This window comes from Prunus avium, chromosome 2, assembly GCF_965620075.1.
Source record: "Prunus avium chromosome 2, drPruAviu1.hap1.1, whole genome shotgun sequence".
NCBI lineage: Eukaryota > Viridiplantae > Streptophyta > Magnoliopsida > Rosales > Rosaceae > Prunus > Prunus avium.
In genome coordinates, this window is record NC_142285.1 from 4055310 (window position 1) to 4076390 (window position 21081).

Consider the following 21081-nt stretch of genomic DNA (forward strand, 5'->3'; position numbering starts at 1 on the left):
GACTTGACTTAGCATCTATTGATTGAGTGTTTATGGTTGGCTCGACTGAACTCATTTTTTAAGTGAGTTTAGAGCATCCATAATTCTAAAACACCTCTTTAGACAACATTTATGGAGGAATTGAAAAATAGAGAGACCCCTAGAACACCTCTTTAGACAAATTTTACTGAGTAATTGAAAAATATGGAGACCTTTAGGAGCTCCTAAATTTGAGAGAGAGAGAGAGAGAGAGAGGGGATTTCTAATGGCTCCCTATAATTTAATGCTCCCTTATTTTAATAGTATTTTAACCATTTATTTAATGCCAACTATTTTTTGTTGTTGCTTTTGTGTCTGCACTTTATTCAAAAATTGAATTAAAAAAAATATTAAACTAGAGAGTATGGTTGGAGTTGAAATTTGATAGAGAACTCCTAAAATACTAAAGAGCATGATTGTGGTGGATGCTCTTAAACTCAAGTTTAGCCCAAGTTAATAAAATATTAAAATCAATGAAAAAAAATAAATCAATGAACGTTTTTAAGTACACAAATATAATAATTGCGACATCTTTGCATTTAATTATAAGATTGTAAAGCCTAACGTTTATGACCAAACTTGAATGAAGCAAACGCAAGCTATTTCATAAAAAGATGTGAGCTGCTAACGAGATTTGTCAGCTGGGCACACCAAAGCTCAAGCTGGGGTCATTTTAACAAGGGGAGAATTTCACTTAGACTCCCTGAAGTTTGGTATAATTAGAGTCAGATCCGACATGTTTCATTTACTACAATCACACCCTTTTGTTAGTCTATATCTGTCTCGTGTTAACTATAGTTCAAAGGTCAAAATAAAGACTAAAACTTAAACAAAATAAAATATAGAAAAAAATCCTAGAACAACCCAAACACCCCAAGAGCATAAGCCCAGAAAATCACCCCACCCTCGTCGCTCATAATCATCGTTTCAAACCTGCTGTGATTGACATAAAAACTAAAGTTTAGTTGCATATCTAGAAACGCTTAGTTTCAAATCTAATGAAATCAAATCACCATCCATGAAACAACCTGAAAGTAGATGGGAGGATTTCAAATTAAATTGAAACAGAGCATCTCGTCGGTAGAATATAATATAATATCATATACGAATCCATTGATGATGGGATGATTGAGAGATCTCAGAATCCCATTACCTTGAGCAAATCAAGGAGTGGGCGGTGGGTGTTTGGCAAACGTGTTGTCAAAGTAGGAATTGAGAAACAAAAATAAGAGAGAGAGATACCAGCGGTGGGTGTGGCTGTGATGGTTTGGTGTGTTGAGAAGTTTTTTTGGTGGGGGAGGAGGAAGAGTGTTGTTTATAGATTATGAGTTAGAATTGCTAGGAGATTTGTTTGGTTAGGTTTTTGATTGGTTTACCTTTGAATTTTTCATAATTAGAAGTGTAGGTGTTGAACTGCAACATAAAATGGAGGAGATTGGTACTTCAATTGCATCTAAAATTGTAGAAAAACCGGTGGCACTAATTGGGAGACAACTCAGTTATCTAATTTACTACGTTTCTAACATAGAAAGTCTAAAGAATGTGCTTAAAATTCTTGATGACAAGAAAAATGACCTGCAAAGATTTGTGGATGCTGCAAAAAGGAATGGTGCAACCATCAAAAATCAAGTTCAGAGCTGGCTGGAGAATGTAAACAAAATATTTCATGAAGTGGAAGAACTTGAAAAAAAGGTCAACGAGCAAAGGCGGTGTTTGTATGGATTGTGCCCAAGTTTGAAATCGCGGTATTCTCTGAGTAGGAAAGCCAAGAAAATTGCTGAGCGTGTACTTGATCTCAAACTAGACGAAGGACTAAGTAATAATGTTGCCAATCCTGCACCTCGACAACAACTAGGGTCAATAATCTCTAGTGAAGGTTTTAAGGGTTTTGAATCTAGAAAAGATGTCATGAATGATGTACTTAGTGCTTTGAGGAATGAAAAGACAAGAATAATTGGGATTTGTGGGATGGGAGGTGTGGGTAAAACCACAATGGTGAGAGAAATCATCAAGAGATTAGAAGGAACCAGTCTGTTTGATGATGTTGTGATGGCAACTGTCTCCGCAACAGTTAACATTAGGACAATTCAAATTGCAATTGCACAGTCACTAAGTATGAAATTCGTCGATGAAATTGAATCTATAATAGCACAAAGTTTACATGAGAGAATCAAGCAGAGTAAAAGAATCCTGATTATATTAGATGATGTATGGTCAGAGCTTAAATTTCAGGATGTAGGAATCCCTTTTGGTGTTCATGAAGGGTGCAAAATTTTGTTGACATCTCGAAATGAAGAAGTTTGTAAAGTAATGGGGTGTAAAGATGACATTTTTAGAGTCCAAGCCTTAAATAAAGAAGAAGCATGGGAGCTTTTCAGGGCGACTGTAGGTGAATCCTTGGACAATGATCCTGATTTGTCTCATGTTGCAAAATTGATTGTTGACGAATGCAAAGGTTTACCCATTGCTATCATAACTGTTGGGAAAGCTCTTCTACCAAGTAATGGCAAGCATGAATGGAAAACTGCCTTGCATGAACTGAAACATTCCCTCCCTGAAAACATCCCTGGAATGGAACCTGAGGTTTATTCTTGCATAAAATTGAGTTATGATAAATTGGATAGTGATGAAGTCAAGTCATGCTTTTTACTTTGTTGCTTATTTCCAGAAGATTATGATATTCCGATTGAGTATTTGGTGAGGTATGGGGCGGGTCGAGCAACTTTTAGAAACACCAACACAATCGAAGATGAAAGAAACAGAGTGCATTCTTTCGTTGGACAACTAAAAAGAAGGTATTTGTTGATGGATAGTGAAGAGGAAGAGTGTATCAAAATGCATGACATAGTTCGTGATGTTGCTATATCAATTGCCTCAAAAGATCCTCACAAATTTATGGTAAGATCGTTTGATACAGAAGGTGGAGATGGAGGATGGTCAGGATTACAAAAAGCTACAAACCAAGAACATTACAGTGCAATTTCATTAATTAATTTTAAGTTAGATGAAGATAATACAGATGGTTTGGAGTGCCAAAAACTTGAGCTTCTACAACTAATAAATTTCTCCAGTTCAGAATATTCCCACCACTTTAAAAGGTTGAAAGAACTCAAGGTTTTAGCTTTCTTGGGGATGGATATGTCAGGTTATTTGGCCTCGAAAAGATCTCTAGCTCTTGGAGAACCCAAGTACCTTCATACCTTGTGTCTAGAGGATTGTAAATTGGGAGACATATCTCATGTTATTGGAGTTTTGGAGAATTTAGAGATTCTCAGCTTTGCTCGCTCTGATATCAGTAAGTTGCCTAAAGAAATCAGAGATCTTCAACGATTAAGGATTCTAGATGCAACAGATTGTGAAGGACTTGAAGAAATTCCTCATGGTGTCTTATCCAACTTAAGGAGGTTAGAAGAGTTGTACATGGCAAAAAGCTTTCTCAATTGGGGGCCAACAATAGGAAGCAAGGACGAAACGAGCATGGCAAGCCTTGATGAGGTGACGTCTCTATCTGTTCATTTAAAAGTCTTAGTCATAGAAATACTTGTTGGTCAGATAGTGCAGAATGAGTTTCTCTTAAAGAACGAGCATATAAGATTTCATGTATCTATCAATACTAGTCGATCACACAATGCTGGAATGCCTGGTTATCTATTTGAAAAGAGTTTGATGCTTTATGGTGATGTAACGGAATATATGGAGATTGGAACAATTGGATACGTTTTGAAGCAATCTGAAGACTTAAGCCTACAGGACACATACAATTTAAAGAGTTTGATGCTTTTGAAGCAATCTGATGATCAAGGGAGCTTTCAACGCTTGAAAGTTTTATCAATCATGTTTGACTTCACCATAAAGTATCTTATGAATGGAACAGATTGGACTCGTCAACATCCAGACAAGCGCTCCTTTATGAACCTAAGATCCATTGCAATTAAATTGTGTTATGAGTTAAAATATGTCTTTTCACTATCCGTAGCACAAAACTTGGTACAACTCCAAAGCTTAACAGTTGAAAGTTGTCATAAAGTAGAAGAGATCATATCAAATGAGAGAATGGAAGATGAAAATGCATCTCACATGATAAAATTGTCAAAATTAAAAGTTTTGAAGCTTTGTTATATGCCCGAGCTCTTTGGTTTCTACACGAGCAACCAACACGACTCTACCTATGAGGTATATATGTATCTAAATATGTTAGTTAAACAAATAATTAATCTTTTGATGCTTAAATGGTACATATGCTTTTGCAATAAATATGTCATTGAATATTGATTTTTGTGTTATTATTTCTACATACATAAGTTAGAATAATAGTTAAGTTTGTCTGCATATGCAATAAATGTTTATTTGTAAATAGTAATTGAGGGAAATAGTGGGTAGGAAAAGGATTTCTCAAAATTTATGACAGAGGATGTGGGAATATAATTAAGGCAATTTGGAAATAAGACAAATGGTGGAAGTTCATTACTTATGTATTTCTTTCTTTTTGGCTCATGTGTAAGTTCATTATTTATGTAGAATTAATTATTTTACAGATTATAAAGCCTAATGATGAAAGTGTGAAGAAGATGAAAGAGACTAGGAATGACAATCAAGTTGCTGGGTCGACCTCATCTAAATCAAAAGTATTTCCTTCAAATTGCATTTCATGGTTACCAAATCTAGAGGAACTACAAGTGAATTCTTTGACAAGTGATGTGGTATTTGATTTAGTAGGGCATGACTCAGCATTTTCTCAACTACAGACATTTGAAGTGTGCGATTCAAATGAGGTATGTATGTGTTTGTTTGCATGTGATTTTCATAGCGATTTTAGAGTCCCTTGGATTGCATGGAGGTAAGTAACTTGAAGTTTAGAGTCCCTTGGATTGCATGGAGGTAAGTAACTTCTGTGAGTAAAATGTAGTAGGTACCCATAGCACAGATATCACGTGCTAAAATTAATGATAAGCAACCAGCCACGCCATCAGAAACAAAAAAAAATAATTAAAGAATCACGTGCCCTGATCATGGGGGTCCAATATCACACCACAGAGCTACTCAGAAAACAGCTTTATTCAGACCAAAAAAAAAAAAAACAGCTTTATGATATGACCCATGCGCCGTGCTACTTGTTTTCTTGTTACTAAAAATAAAAAAATAACAATACATGTACCACAACTATTGCTTTATGATATGACCCATATGCCCCAGCTTTAGAATATTAGACATTATTTATAATATTAATTCTATGCATTACTCAAATTTTAAGTTATATGTCATCTATTAATCTCATAACACATGAGTGAACGAAGTACCATATAATAATTTCTCTGTAGAAAGAGCAAAGGAGTCGAACATGAAGTTGTCGCCTTTATGAGTAATACTTATTGAGCTGTCATCAAATAACACTATTTTTCTTCTTTTACATCACAAGGAGCATTTGTGGAAGAACGTTCAACCTGGATTCCAAGGTTTTCAAAATGTAAGATTTTTAACAATTTTCGGATGTGGCAGTCTGAAATATCTATGCCCCTATGAAATTTACAAGCTCCTTGAGAATCTCCAAGAAGTCTTTATATATTTATGTGAGAATATGGAAACTATAGTACTGGCAGCTGCTTCCATAGAGGACAATATCCATGAAGAAGGGAAAGAGACAGGTGGCAGTGGCGCGAGGACTTTGTTTCCCAAACTACTGATCAATAGCTTCACACTTGAGAGATTGCCAAACCTTGAGAGATTTTGCCCTGATGTCTTTTCTTTTGCATGGTCCTCCTCCACGAGAACTATGGTGGTGAAAAGTTGTCCCAAATTAAAGACATTGGGCTTTGCACCAGTAAACAAAAAGCTCCCCGCAGCAGTTGCAGAGAATTTGAGTGATGATCATGTAAGAGGTAGAAAAGAATCAGGATCTGGATGTGCATCATCAACTGGATCTAGATCTGGATTTGGATGTGCGCCACTAGTTTGCTTACAAAGTCGTCCATCTAGTCGCAACTTTACTCAAATACTGCCCTGCCCTGCAAATAGAGAGGTACGTCATTATTCTAAAGCAATATTTAGTGTCTATTTTGTGAAAATTGGTCTTAGGTATAGATGTCATTGAAGATAAAAGATAAATAAAATAAAAAAGAAAAGTTAAATGGGCTTGGCCCAAGCACGACCCATGACAATTGTAAACACTTGTTCATTTTCATTTGGGAAATGATCACCATTATTTTCGCAAACAGTTTTATTGATATCTAGAATGTGATAATATACAATAATTAAACTGCTTAGTTAAACAATAAACAACATTGGTAACTTCTTTTTATATGAATACTGGTAACTTGCTTAGTTCAACAATAAACAATTCACTTTTCTTTTTTAAACAACGTTCTTGATTTCTAGAATGTGATAATATCCCATATGTTTATGATTGAAACACTAACAAATTAATATACAATTACTTTTCTACCCTTTTGGCAGGTTACGCCGGCGAATCTTCAGACCTCAAGTGCTAGCCACAATCTAGAAGATCTTCGTGTAGAAAGTTGCGATTTATTGGAAGTGATATTTTTGGTTCAGGAAACCCCTTCTACTCAAGCATTTGATAAGCTGAGGGAATTGACGTTGGAGAATTTACCAACGCTGAGCCACATATGGGAAAAGGGTTTACAAGTTAGCTCAGGCTTTGGAAACCTGAGATTACTGGGAGTAGTGGGCTGTGGCAATTTGAGATACTTGTTTTCACTGCACATAGCCAAACTTCTTACCTGCCTTGAGATAATAGGAGTTTTCAGTTGTAGTGCGATGGAGAAAATTGTTGGAGAGGTAGAAGGAGGAGGAGAAAGTATTGAGGATGAATTGACATTTCCGCACCTAAATTATATCATACTTCGGAATTTACCCAAACTTGAATCTTTCTGCTCTCAAGCTTATACTTTGAAGTGGCCAGCCTTGGAGGAAGTCAAAGTTGACGAGTGTCCAAAATTAAAAGTGTTTGCTCCTGAGTCTCTGTATGTATAAGCAGCCGACATGTGTCTATAAAGCGTCCACGTGTAAAGAAAAGAAGGTATGTTTTCAATTGAACCAAGCACTATGGTCGGTCACTATAAAATCAGTAGAAGATATATATAGCTTAATATATTTTCATGAATTGGCGTTGCTTTTTATTTTTCTTTGCCTTATCTTTCTTATGTCATTCGTCCATCTCCACATTTTTTATTATTATTATTTTTAAACTTCTTTTCAGGATTTACTATTGTTTAAGCATTAGAGAATAATTTCTATACCATAATTTTGTCTCTAATTGGCACAGAGAAGCCATAAACCCCTGATTACGGGTCTGACCTCTTATCCCAAGGTATATCTTGGCGTATTGGTATGGGGGATCGGACTTTGTTCTGGAAAGACAAATGGCTCTCTGACAAACCTCTCCTTGAGCATGCTGGGACCTTGAACCCCATTGAGCAGGATTGCCTTGTCTCTAATTTCTTTAAAGATGGTTGGTGGGATATTCCTAAGCTTAGAACTGTGGTTTCTGAGGAACTTGTTCAACAGATTGCATGTCATCCTATTTGTTGTCTTAATGGTATGCAGGATACTCAAATTTGGTCTCCTACCTCAAACGGTATCTTTACAGTTAAGTCAGCTTATAATTTGTTTTTCAGTAACCATGGCGATGTTTCTTTGCCCTGGAAAGTCCTCTGGAAAAAGAAATTGCCCCCTAAACTCCACTTCTTTCTCTGGCTCTTGCTCCATGGTAAAATTTTGTCCAATGAACAGAGAGTTATTAGACAGATTGCTGTGGACCCTACCTGCGATGTCTGTGGTTGGTTCTCTGAGTCCATTATTCACATTCTTAGGGATTGCCCTCGAGCCCGTTCTGTTTGGAATTCCATCCTCCAGCCCAACCACAATCCCCACTTCTTCCTTGCTGACACTCAACCTTGGCTTCTGAGCAATATTTTTGCTAAAGGTAATTAGTCTGGTCAGCTTCCCTGGAGTGTTGTCTTTGTTTTCACCTGTTGGTACATTTGGAAGTGGCGAAACAATTTCATCTTCAAGGATAAAGAGGATCTCCCTTATACTCCTAGGCGTGTAATTGTCTCTGCTGCTAATGAATGGTTCCAAATCATCCATAATAGCATTGGGCACAGTCAGAAAGTTCATGCCTTCTTTGTCTGGGTTCCTCCTAGCACTGGCTATTGTAAACTCAATGTCGATGGGTCCAAGCGTATGGCCTCGGGTTGTATTGGGGCTGGAGGTGTTATCAGAGATGAGCATGGCAAGTGGATAAGTGGCTTCTCTGTGAATCTGGGAATGGGCCAGGTGTTGGACGCTGAGTGTTGGGGTTTATATTTTGGTTTGAAGCTGGCTGTGGCAAAGGGGTTGTCTAAACTTATTGTGGAGTTGGATTCGGCTGTGACTGTGCAACTTATCCACAAAGCTGATCACTTGGATTGCCATCCTCTTGCTCCCTTAATTAATAGCTGTTGTGATCTAATGAAGCAAGTTGGGGATTGTGTGGTCCATCACATTTACAGGGAGATAAATTGTGTCGCAGATAGGCTTGCTAACTGGAGTCACAACCTGGACCTTGGTGTTTGTGTCCTTGATTTTGCTCCTCCTTGGGCAAGTGACCTCTTGGATGAGGACTTGATTGGGATTCCCAGATCCCGTTTCATTTGTTCTTAAGTCTCTTTTTTGTTTGTTCTTGGGGCTTTGCCCCCTATGTTTATCAAAAAAAAAAAAAAAAAAAAAAAAGCTCTATGTTCTTAAAGATTATTCTACGTACCCTGATAACACAAATGTAACTCAATAAAAATTACACTAATTTACTTATATGCTTACGAATTAGGCTTTTAATTGGACTATAATACAAAATAATCTCTAATCAACTAATTAATATAAAATAAAATAAAAATTGCATTTAAAATGTCTATATATGGCTCCTGAAAATGCTTATTTATATATGGCTCGTTAAAATGCTTCTAAGGATGGTATCCATTACATGCATTTTCTATTTTTTAAAGTAGTATTTAACCATTAATATTTGTCCAGTAGCACTTGCATAATATCCATTACATGCATTTTCTATTTTAATCATAGATAATAATTTTTTATTCTTTATTTTGCATAATCTTTGAGAAGAATGTCATCAGAAGCCAAGAAGCTACATGATATGTTGCGGTGCACATCTACAAGATACCATGACATACGAATTTCGTTACCGTTGCTTTCATCACTGATTATACATGTTCTTTGTTAATGTGCCTCATATCCTGCCACTGCATCTCTTTGATCAGATAATTTAGTTATTATGTTTAGTTGTATTATAAAACTGGATTTATTTGGACCTTCCTTTTCATATGTATTATAAAACTGGTAATATTACCATATTGAATCTTTGGATGTTTGGCTCAACTGTTAATCAAATTACAAGCATGATAGTCAGGCGTGGCTTCAAAACCCGCTTGTGTGCACTGTACATCATCGTTTTAGTTTTTTTTGGTAACAACAACAATTAATAATAATAATAAAGGAAAAAACGTTATTTTCTGTAAGTAAGAATCATCACCATATCTATCTTTGGCTCTCTTTTTTAGTCCTTTGACAACCTTTTTTTCAATTTCAAGGATTTCAACATCAACAATCGAAATTCCTAATTTCTAAATTCATTAATTTCACTCAAAATCAAATAGTCATATTTAAATCTCAATTCAAATTCAAGTATGTATCTAAATTTCAATCTATATTATCATGTTGATTGGTTATCCCCACCCACCTTATCTTCAAAATTTTAAGGACAAATGTAGCTCTTTGTAAAATGACTTTTAAGGACTTATGCCACCTCATTAAAATTTAATCCAACATATTGAAATTTTTTCATAATCAAAAAGAAAAAAAAAACTCTAATGCAACTTAACAATTTGAACCTTAACTCCTGCCATCATTTACTTTTTGTTTTCTTTTTTTTCCCTATCTCTTCAACCTCTCCCCCTTTCCTGTTTGTTTTGTTTGCAACATCTTTCCCCAATCGTTTTTTTTTTTGTGGTCAATATCTCCCCCAATCAGTTTAGTCTTTTTTTTTTTCCTTATTTCTTATACCTGCAGCTTCTCCACCCAATTGTAGAGGTTTGGTTTTTCCTTCTTCCTTCCTAAACCCTAAACAAACTCTCCAAAAAAGAAGTTTTTTTTTTCTTTCTATACTCTCTTTATAATGGCTTAACTGATCTATACATAATAATCAAAATCGTTCAAATTCAATTTAAGGTGACCTTTCTTTCTCAGCCCTGTCTTCTTATACGCCATCTACATTTGTCATTGCTTCGTACATCCTCTCCTAACAAACCCTCCAACTCAACAATGAGACGAACCTCCAATTCTTGGGTCCCAACCCCGAATTTTCTCAAGCCACCACCAAAACCAACCAAACTTAGAGAAAGGATGAGGGAAAAAAAACCTATACAATTGGGTGGAGAAACCGCAAAGAAAGAAAGAAGAAAAAAGAGAAGAAAAGAAGAATAACGATTGTAGGAGTTAATTGTTAAGTTCCATTAAGCTTTTTTTTTTTTTAAAGGTTTTAAATTATTACATTTGATAAAAAGAAAATAATAATTAAAGGGTATTTTAGGAATAATGGTGGGTGTAAAGATAGGATTATGTTTTTTAAAATTTATATGGTGGGTGGGGAAATAGGACAAGGGGGTGGAAATAGCAGCACTCTTATCTACGGGCCATATCTCAGTCAGCTTGGGACAATTTTTCAGTCTCGGCAAACCAAGATTAATAAAAATTCCAGCTTGGGCCACTCCAACAGATCTTCGAAAGTCAATTCTTGTAGATATCTGAATGGCTTAACTCCACAAGTATCATTGCCATAAAACTCAGGACCTATCCGCACCACGTTGTTTAACCCGAAAATATGGACGGCAGTTGCCCCAGCGATGGCAATAAGGAACAATGTTTACAATCTCAAAGTTCAATGGAAGATAGATTAGAGAAAGAGGTGTCTCCTAACCAAACTGCAAATCTCATACCCCCAAAAGATTCAATTACAAGGTCCTTGACGTTTGTATGAGGCTGGAGCTTTTGGAGCAGTTCTCCATCTTTTGCTGGATCCTCAGTTATACCATCTCCCCATCTCATTATTAGTTTATCCAGATCCTTCTTGCCGCTCATGATATTCTCTTCCAAATCATCCTCGTCATGCGCAATGTTACCAAGTCCTGAGATCACAAGTGTTTTGCTCAAATGCTCAAGCTTTTAAAACTCTAATGTAATGGCCAGTGTGTTTGTCTAAGACAAAATATGGTAACTGTTAGCAATATTGGCATCTTGTGTGAGTGTCACCTTGTGAAACACAAAGACATGAAACACAAGACAACCCTTGTCTCATGGCACTTGTCTCATTCCTTGTTTTAGGGAATACTTTTCTTGAGCAATGTAATCCTTGTCTTAGGGAATGTTTCATGGAATGTCTTAGGGAATGTTTCATGGAATGTTTTAGGGTTATTACATGTATATATGTTTTGATGTGTAATAGAATGAACATAAGTTGAAATCAGAAAATATGCATAGCTTCCAAAATTCTCTACACTCTCCATTATCTCTACTCAACCTTCAATATTTCTTCCTAATTTGACATGGTATCAGAGCAGCGATCTTGCTGACTCTAGTCTTGAATCGTTGCTGCAATCATGGGAGAAAACGACTTCTTTCCCACTGAAAGTAGCACCACCGACCCGGCTACTCCTTCTACCTTCACAGAATTTGCTACTCAAATGGCTGAGTTGATGAAGATACAAGCATCAACATCGACTACGACTCCGACTCCGACAATTACCTACGAAACCTCCTCTGCACAAATTGGCATTAAATTGGATGGCTCCAACTATGCCTTATGGTCTCAAGTTATTGAGATGTATGTTGCTGGCAAAGACAAGCTGGGATATCTCACGGGTGAACTCCCAGCACCTTCCCCGACAGACTCTACATTCAACCGATGGCGGACAGAAAATGCAATTGTGAAAGGGTGGCTAATCAACTCCATGGAGCCAAGGTTGATTGGCAACTTCATTAGATTCCCGACGGCCAAAGGAGTATGGGATGCAATAGCCACAACTTACTTTGATGGCACTGACACCTCCCAGGTGTATGATCTTAAAAGGCGAATCTCCCGTATGCGACAAGGGGGAGGCTCGATTGAAACTTACTACAATGATCTCCAAGGCTTATGGAGAGAAATCGATTTTCGTCGCCCAAATGAAATGAAGTGTGAGCTGGATATCAAGAAATACTATGATATCATCCAAGAAGATCGAGTTTATATTTTCTTGGATGGTTTGGATGACCGACTTGACAAAGCCCGAAGTGATGTGCTCCAAATGAGTCCATTCCCTACAGTAGAGCAAGCCTATGCTCATGTTCGACGAGAAGATATTCGACAAGCTGTGATGTTAGGAGCTCCAACACCAACCGGAGTAGGATTGGCAACAAAAGGAACATACCGACCCTCTCGCCCAACTCCAACCCCAGTTGCTGCTTCTCTCCAACTACAAACCACTACCAACAAGACGACTACTCCACCACCTTCTCGACCCAAGGCTCCCACAGATGGGAATGGTTGCACTCACTGCGGAAATCCAAAACACACTCGAGAAACCTGTTTTAAATTACATGGCTACCCGGAGTGGTGGGAGGGTCTCAAGGCTCGTAAACTTGCTGCTAGAGGAACGGGTCATGCTGCCCTTGTCACCATGGACTCTCCGATAACATTAATTCCTCATGAAGAATCTACCTCAGCACCAGAAAAGAACTCTTCATCTTTTAGTGACTCAGGTAACTGCGGATATGTATTTCATACATCATATACAAGTGACCCCACATGTTGGATTATTGATTCAGGAGCCACAGATCATATGACGTTCGATCCAACTGATTTTCTAAGTACAACTACACCACAACGAACAAGTATTGCCAATGCAAATGGTGTTACCTCTCCCGTGGTCGGTGCTGGAACCATTGGCCTCTCTCCATCCCTTACTCTTCAAAATACTTTGCTTGTCCCATCATTGTCTAATAAATTGATGTCTGTTGGCCAAGCTACTGAGCAACTAAATTGTTGTGTACTCATGTATCCCGACTTCTGTTTATTTCAGGATATTCTCACCAAGGAGATCATTGGTCGTGGTACTAAGAGAGGGGGGTTGTACTATGTGGATGATTTCAGTATGGGAAAGGCACATAGTGTGAAGCACTCATCGACTTGGAAGGATCGACAACTTTGGCTATGGCACCGACGTTTGGGGCATCCGTCTTTTGGCTATATGAGACATCTATTTCCAGATTTGTTTTCAAATTCCTGTACCACTGATTTCCAATGTGATACTTGTATCTTGGCCAAGAGCCACAGAGCCTCTTATCCATTAAGTACAAATAAAAGTGTTGCTCCATTTGCTTTGATACATTCTGATGTTTGGGGTCCTTCACCTATCTCTACCACTTCTGGCGTTCGGTGGTTTATTACCTTTGTGGATGATTGTACCCGCATGACTTGGCTCTTCATGATGAAAAATAAAACTGATGTGTTCCCTATATTTCAGTTATTTCACAAGCAAATTGAAACTCAATTCTCTACCAAGATTCAAGTCCTTCGTTCTGACAATGGAGGTGAATATATCAACCATGATTTTCAGACCTACTTCCAAATGCATGGCATCATCCATGAGACCACTTGTCCTCAAACTCCTCAACAGAATGGTGTTGCGGAACGAAAAAATCGACACCTCCTTGAAACAGCACGAGCTCTTTTGATTGGAGCTCATGTTCCTCGCCACCATTGGGATGATGCTATAGTCACTGCGGTCTACCTCATCAACCGAATGCCTTCCAAAGTTTTAAACTTCCGGACTCCATTACAAGCACTTGCCCAACATGGGCCCTTGCCCTCTGTTCAAATGCTTCCGCCCCGAGTCTTTGGTTGTGTGGCATTCGTACACCTCCATAAGAATCAACGTGGCAAGCTTGATCCATGTGCTATCAGATGTGTTTTTGTAGGCTATGCTGCCCATCAGAAGGGATATCGATGCTATCACCCCTCCATTCGTCGTACATATGTCACTTTGGATGTCACTTTTATGGAGTCAGAAATGTTTTTTCATGATCCGATGACCAACTCTCCGCCTCATAGAGACATACAAAGAGAACCACTGGGCAAGGAGGCCCTGGAAATTCAAGAACTTGAAGATTGGAGCAAAACGGATCCCAAAAGTCCAGAAGAAAATGTAACCTGCCCAAAAGCGACCGGTCGCCAGGAGTCTAGCGACCGGTCGCATAGAAATCCTGAAGGTGAACAACGGTTCTGCCCAAAAACGACCGGTCGTCAGGAGCCCAACGACCGGTCGCCAGACAGTCCTGAAGCTGAAATTCGAACCTGCCCAAAAACGACCGGTCGCCAGGAGCCCAGCGACCGGTCGCTCCCACGCACTGAAGCTGAGCATCGACTCTGTCCAGAAACGACCGGTCGCCAGGAGCCCAGCGACCGGTCGCTTCCAAGCACTGAAGTTGAGCATCGAATCTGTCCAGAAACGACCGGTCACCTGGAGACCAGCGACCGGTCGCTCCACAGCAGAGAGCACAATATTTTTTCATACTTCGCCGACGATGATGACGAAGACCCCCCTCACATCTCAGTACCAGCTGATCAATCTCCTGAGAATACTCCTGAGGTACGTGATTCTACTACATCTACTGTTTTAGTTGATGAAACTGTTAGATATCAATTACCCAATAGACAGAACCGTGGAAAACCACCAATTCGGTATTCACCGGAGAATGGCAAAGCATCGAAGTATCCAATTGCAAACTATGTTTCTGCGGAAAAATTATCTGCACCCCTCCAAGGCTTTGTACACCAGTTATCTGCAATTCATATTCCAACCAAAGTGAGTGAGGCATTGAAGGATCCAAAATGGGTTCACGCAATGAAGGAAGAGATGCATGCTCTGGAGAAAAATCACACATGGACACTGGAGAATTTACCTCGAGGAAAAAGGACTGTCGGATGCAGATGGGTTTACACCTTGAAATACAATGCTGATGGGTCAATTGAACGTTACAAAGCACGACTTGTGGCAAAGGGATACACGCAAACATATGGTATTGACTATGAAGAAACCTTTGCCCCGGTTGCAAAACTTAACACTGTTCGAGTGCTATTGTCCCTTGCAGCAAATCTTGATTGGCCTCTCCACCAATTTGATGTGAAGAATGCCTTTCTCCATGGAGAACTCACAGAAGAAGTCTACATGGATATTCCACCAGGATATGTTACATCTATTCCTGCTAATGTGGTGTGCAGATTACGAAAGGCATTATATGGATTGAAGCAGTCTCCCCGGGCATGGTTTGGGCGTTTCACCTTGGCAATGAAGACTTATGGTTTTAAGCTGAGTAATTCTGACCATACTCTGTTCTTAAAACACAAGGGAGGAAAGGTAACAGCTCTTATCATTTATGTCGATGATATGATTATTACTGGGAATGATAAGCAGGAAATTTCTCAACTCCAACAATGTTTAGTAAAGGAGTTTGAAATGAAAAATCTTGGTGGACTCAAGTACTTCTTGGGCATTGAAGTTGCTCGATCAAAGCAAGGCATTTTTCTCTCACAAAGGAAGTATGTTCTAGATTTATTGGCAGAAACGGGAATGTTAGATTGCAAACCTGTGGACACTCCAATCGTTCAGAATCACCGCCTTGGGGAATATCCCAATCAAGTACCCACTAACAAAGAAAGATATCAAAGATTGGTGGGACGACTGATCTACTTATCCCATACCCGACCCGACATTGCGTATGCTGTAAGTGTTGCTAGTCAGTTTATGCATTGTCCAAGTGAAGATCATATGGATGCGGTTCTTAGAATTCTTAAATATTTGAAGTCCGCACCGGGTAAAGGACTTATGTTCTCTAAAAATAGTCATCTGAATATCAGTGGCTATACAGATGCAGATTGGGCAGGGAATATCACTGATCGACGATCAACTTCAGGGTACTTCACATTTGTTGGTGGTAACTTGGTTACTTGGAGAAGCAAGAAACAGAATGTTGTTGCTTTGTCTAGTGCAGAGGCCGAATTCAGAGGAATGACCAAAGGAATTTGCGAACTCCTTTAGTTAAAGAAATTGCTTACAGAGATTGGATATGCACCTACAGTAGGAATGCATCTACAGTGTGATAACAAGGCTTCAATATCCATTGCACACAATCCAGTCCAACATGATCGTACTAAACATGTTGAAGTGGATCAACACTTCATTAAAGAAAAACTTGACAATAAAGAAATTCAGCTTCCGTTTGTCAAGTCCGAAGACCAACTGGCCGATATTTTGACAAAAGCAGTTTCTAGCAGAGTATTCCACAACTCACTGATCAAGTTGGGCATTGGTGATATCTATGCACCAACTTGAGGGGGAGTGTTAGCAATATTGGCATCTTGTGTGAGTGTCACCTTGTGAAACACAAAGACATGAAACACAAGACAACCCTTGTCTCATGGCACTTGTCTCATTCCTTGTTTTAGGGAATACTTTTCTTGAGCAATGTAATCCTTGTCTTAGGGAATGTTTCATGGAATGTCTTAGGGAATGTTTCATGGAATGTTTTAGGGTTATTACATGTATATATGTTTTGATGTGTAATAGAATGAACATAAGTTGAAATCAGAAAATATGCATAGCTTCCAAAATTCTCTACACTCTCCATTATCTCTACTCAACCTTCAATATTTCTTCCTAATTTGACAGTAACAATCGGAGCTCTTTGAGCTTCCCCATATTTGGCGGCATCCTTTTCAAATTTGTACCTCCGGTTCCAAGACGACGCAAGTTGATTAGCCTTTCCAAGTTGGTTGGTAACTCAACAAGAGCTCTTTGAGCTTTACAATTGAGCAACATAGTGCTTGTAAATTATACAAAACACACATTGTATCAGGTAACTTTATCATTCACAACACATATAACAAAATTATCAGAAGTTCACACAAGCATTTTATTAAACAGTTAATGTGCAATAATCCAATGCAACAAGTATTATGAACCACAATTAACATGACTTCACAATTTGATGACTCAAATCTGGGCTCGAATGTTTTTTTTTTCGTGTAGATTATAAATATTGAATAGGCTTATTATCACAAAACGTCCTTAAGGTTTACGAAACTATCAGATTGCATCCTTAATGTTTTTTTGTGTCATTCATAGTCCTCAAGGTTAGTATGTGTGATCACAAATGGTCCATGCCGTTAGGTTCTATAAAAAACTTCGTTAGTTTGCTGATGTGGCATATATATATATATATATATCACAAAACATCCCTGAGGTTCACACATCTATCACAAATGGTCCCTGCGAAATTTTTTTACATTTTTTAATTTAAAATTCATAAAATTTTGGTTTTCTTTTTTATTTTATTTAAAAATATATATTGTATTTTAAATACATATGGCACTATATTTTTGAAGATGTAGGCTCCACATATATGCCACATCAACAAACTAATGAAGTTTTAAAAAAATAATTTAAAATTCATAAAATTTAAAAATGAAAAAAAATCATTTATAGATGGATTTTAACCATGAGGACCATTTATGAACCCCAAACCCTTGGTTTTTTCATTTTTAAATTTTATGAATTTTAAATTATTTTTTAAAAACTTCATTAATTTGTTGATGTGGCATATATGTGGAGCCCACAACTACAATAATAGTGTCATGTGTATTTAAAATACAATATATATTTTTAAATAATTTAAAATTCATAAGATTTAAAAAAGAAAACCAAAATTTTATGAATTTTAAATGAAAAAAATTAAAAAAATTTGCAGGGACCATTTGTGATAGGTGCGTGAACCTCAGGGATGTTTTGTGATACATATATAAACCACGTCAGCAAACTAACGGAGTTTTTGACGAAATCTAACGGCAGAAACCATTAGTGATCACACATACGAACCTTAAGGACCACGAATGACACAAAAAAACATTAAGGATGCAATCTGATAGTTTCGTAAACCTTAGGGACGTTTTGTGATAATAAGCCTATTGAATATATACGTGAGTGCGCAACATATTCGCATAACCAACTAGACAAGATTACCAAACCATGCAATAATGTTACACTTACAACATGCAATACTGCTCCAGCAATGGTATTTATTTTTCTGGATTCATGGATAGTGCTATAATATTCGTTTTGTAATTATTCATAAAATTAATCCTAGCTTTCAAAAGAGTTAATCTAAGCAATGAACTCTTTTACAAAGGCAGTAATTAGTCATTCAACGATTAATTCATGGATTCAAGAGAGTTGTGGATTATCAGGTTGCTCTTGTTCATAGGTCAGCTGATAGTCCTTGCGATGATGGCTTTAATTTCCTTGGAATTAATCACCATTGAGCGTCTATTCGTCATTTCAGCAAACAAAGCCATGCAATTTGTTACTATTTTGTCCTTTTAATTAATTTTTCTTTTGGAGACATTAATTTATTGACTTGCAAGTACGTAGTTGAGTGTATAACTATAAATTATTATATCTTTTTTTTAAAGGAAAATTAAGATTTCATTACCACCAACCATCAATTACAAAGAAACAATATCTAAATACGTGGTCTTGTTAAAACCTTCCTAAAGAAAATTCAGTGGGACAAAACTTTGGGGTAGGAAAGAATGCCACACATACCAAAACAATACAAAGACAGAAGGGGTACATTAAGTTATAGAGCAATCAGCTCGCACACAATCCATGAGCCAAGGAGGACTGGCCTCCAGCCAAAACGCAAGGCTATGGTCTCGAAGACTGAATCTGGAAATTTGATGGGCAACCTTATTCGTTTGGTGAGAGATAATGTCTAATGGACACCTGAGGTAGAAAGGAGAGTTGTGAGCTAGTTTCTTCCACTAGTCCACCTACCGCAGCAAAACAAACGGCATCAGAATTCACAAGGTTAACGGCAATAAGAGTGTCCGACTCAAGAATCAAGTGTCGTGAACGAAGCATCAGCCGCAAAGGACAAACCAGATTTCATAGCAGAAAGCTCAGTGGTCAACACAGAGAGCATACTAGGTGCAGCCATAGCCACCGCACCAGCAAGGTCCCCATCAAAATCCCGAACAATGTTACCAATTCCGTGGGATCCATCGTTCATATCCACTGCAACATCAACATGTTGGAGTTTTTATATTGTATGAGTTTTCTTGTAGAGGAAGTATATGAAGAAATGCAGCAGAGAGAAGAGTTGGTGTGGGAGAGAGAGAAAGAATGTTACTGAGCTCCAATAGCAATAGAATGCAACGTGCTCACACACATTTCATTTCTAACAGAAACATTCCTTTTTGTACAACAGAGAATATGATCTCAGCCATACAATTTAGTGTCAGCAATATGAGCTGCACACTTGGCATGAGCTAGGACCTATGAGACCTACACTCTAGAATGAAATCTAAGCCTTACACCTATCTATCTAACAGACTTAAACCAGTAAATGATTTACATTTCAACATTCCCTTCTAAATTGTTAACTGGTTTAACACCAAGCAATCCTCTCAAATAGTTGAATCGATCTTTAGGCAGAGCTTTGGTAAAAATGTCAGCCACTTGTTCTTCAGACTTGCAGTACCTTAAATCCACTACACCATCTTGTAGGGCATCTCGAATGAAATGATACATGCGGTTGATGTGCTTGGTCTTTTGATGAAAAGCTGGATTTCTAGTCATTGCAATAGCAGAAGTATTATCCACCATTAATGGAGTTGCATCAGTTTGCAATTCCCCAAAATCTTCTAGAACAAACCTCAACCATATAGCATGTGTAGTAGCCTCACTTGCACTAACATATTCGGCTTCAGCTGTGGAGAGAGCAACACTGTGTTGCTTGACTGATGCCCAAGAAAACACTCCACTGCCAAAAGAGAAAGCATAGCCAGAAGTGCTTCTCATGTCATCTTGGCTTCCACTCCCATCACTGTCACAATATCCAATTAGGATAGCTTATTTTCCCTTCTGATATTCAATACCAAAATCAATGGTGCCTTGGATATACCTTAACACCCTCTTAGTTGTTCCATAGTGTTTCTTTGTTGGACAATGCATGAACCTAGCTAATAGGCTAGCTGCAAACATTATGTCAGGTCTTGTAGCTGTCAGATACAATAAGCTGCCCACAATTTGTCTGTATTCACTCTCATCTGCAGAATCACTCCCATCATCCTTGCACAATTTTTCACTTGCCACAAGAGGAGTACTAACTGGCTTACATTGTTTCAAGCCAAACTTGCTCAACAGTGTCAGTGCATACTTCTTTTGGTTTATGAAAATGCAGGATTCAGTTTGAATCACTGCAATACCAAGGAAATGATATAAGAGACCTAAGTCAGTCATTTCATACCTTCTCATCATTTCAGACTTGAACTCTGCAATCAATTCCCCAATGCTTCATGTATACACAATGTCATCAACATAGATTGAGACAATTAGAGTTCCAGAGTCTTCCTTAGTCTTGCAGTACAATGTGGCCTCACTTGTGCTTCTGATATATCCACAGCTAATGAGGTAGGCATTGATCTCCTCATACCAGGCTCTTGGAGCCTGTTTTAAACCATACAAGGCTTTCTTCAGTTTATACACCTTATCTTCATAGTTTGGAACCACAAATCCATCAGGCTGATCTACATAAACTTCTTCTTTAATTACACCATTTAGAAATGCAGATTTAACATCTAACTGGTATAACTTCCACCCCTTTTGAGCTGCCAATGCTATGAGAGTTCTGATGGTATCTAGTCTGGCCACATGAGCAAAAGTCTCATTGAAATCAATTCCAGGCTTCTGTGCATAGCCTTTGACTACCAGCCTAGCCTTATGCTTCTGTATTGAGCCATCAAGGTTCAGTTTAGTTTTATAGACCCATTTAACACCAATTACAGGTTTGTCACCTGGTCTATCCACTAGTTCCCAAGTTTCATTCTTCTCAATCATCTCCATTTCTATCTCCATTGCCTTATTCCAAGCTTTATCCCTTGAAGCTTCAGCAAAAACT

The 21081-nt window shown here is 38.0% G+C and overlaps 1 protein-coding gene across 1 annotated transcript; it reads left to right on the top strand.

Moving 5' to 3' along the window:
• Positions 1 to 1443: 1443 nt before the first annotated feature.
• On the top strand, positions 1444 to 9460 carry LOC110771855 (putative disease resistance protein At4g27220). Its single transcript, XM_088249357.1, has 5 exons — positions 1444 to 4191; positions 4554 to 4790; positions 5435 to 6034; positions 6469 to 7054; positions 9136 to 9460. Exons 1-4 carry the CDS (start codon positions 1444 to 1446, stop codon positions 7006 to 7008), a joined length of 4125 nt encoding a protein of 1374 aa, XP_088105483.1. The 3' UTR covers positions 7009 to 7054; positions 9136 to 9460.
• Positions 9461 to 21081: the final 11621 nt, after the last annotated feature.

Excerpts from the sequence above, each read along its gene's own strand:
- LOC110771855 (XM_088249357.1), top strand. The coding sequence starts at position 1,444 with ATGGAGGAGATTGGTACTTCAATTGCATCTAAAATTGTAGAAAAACCG. Across the intron at positions 4,192-4,553 it reads AACACGACTCTACCTATGAG|ATTATAAAGCCTAATGATGA; the intron begins GTATATATGTAT and ends ATTATTTTACAG. Across the intron at positions 4,791-5,434 it reads AAGTGTGCGATTCAAATGAG|GAGCATTTGTGGAAGAACGT; the intron begins GTATGTATGTGT and ends TTACATCACAAG.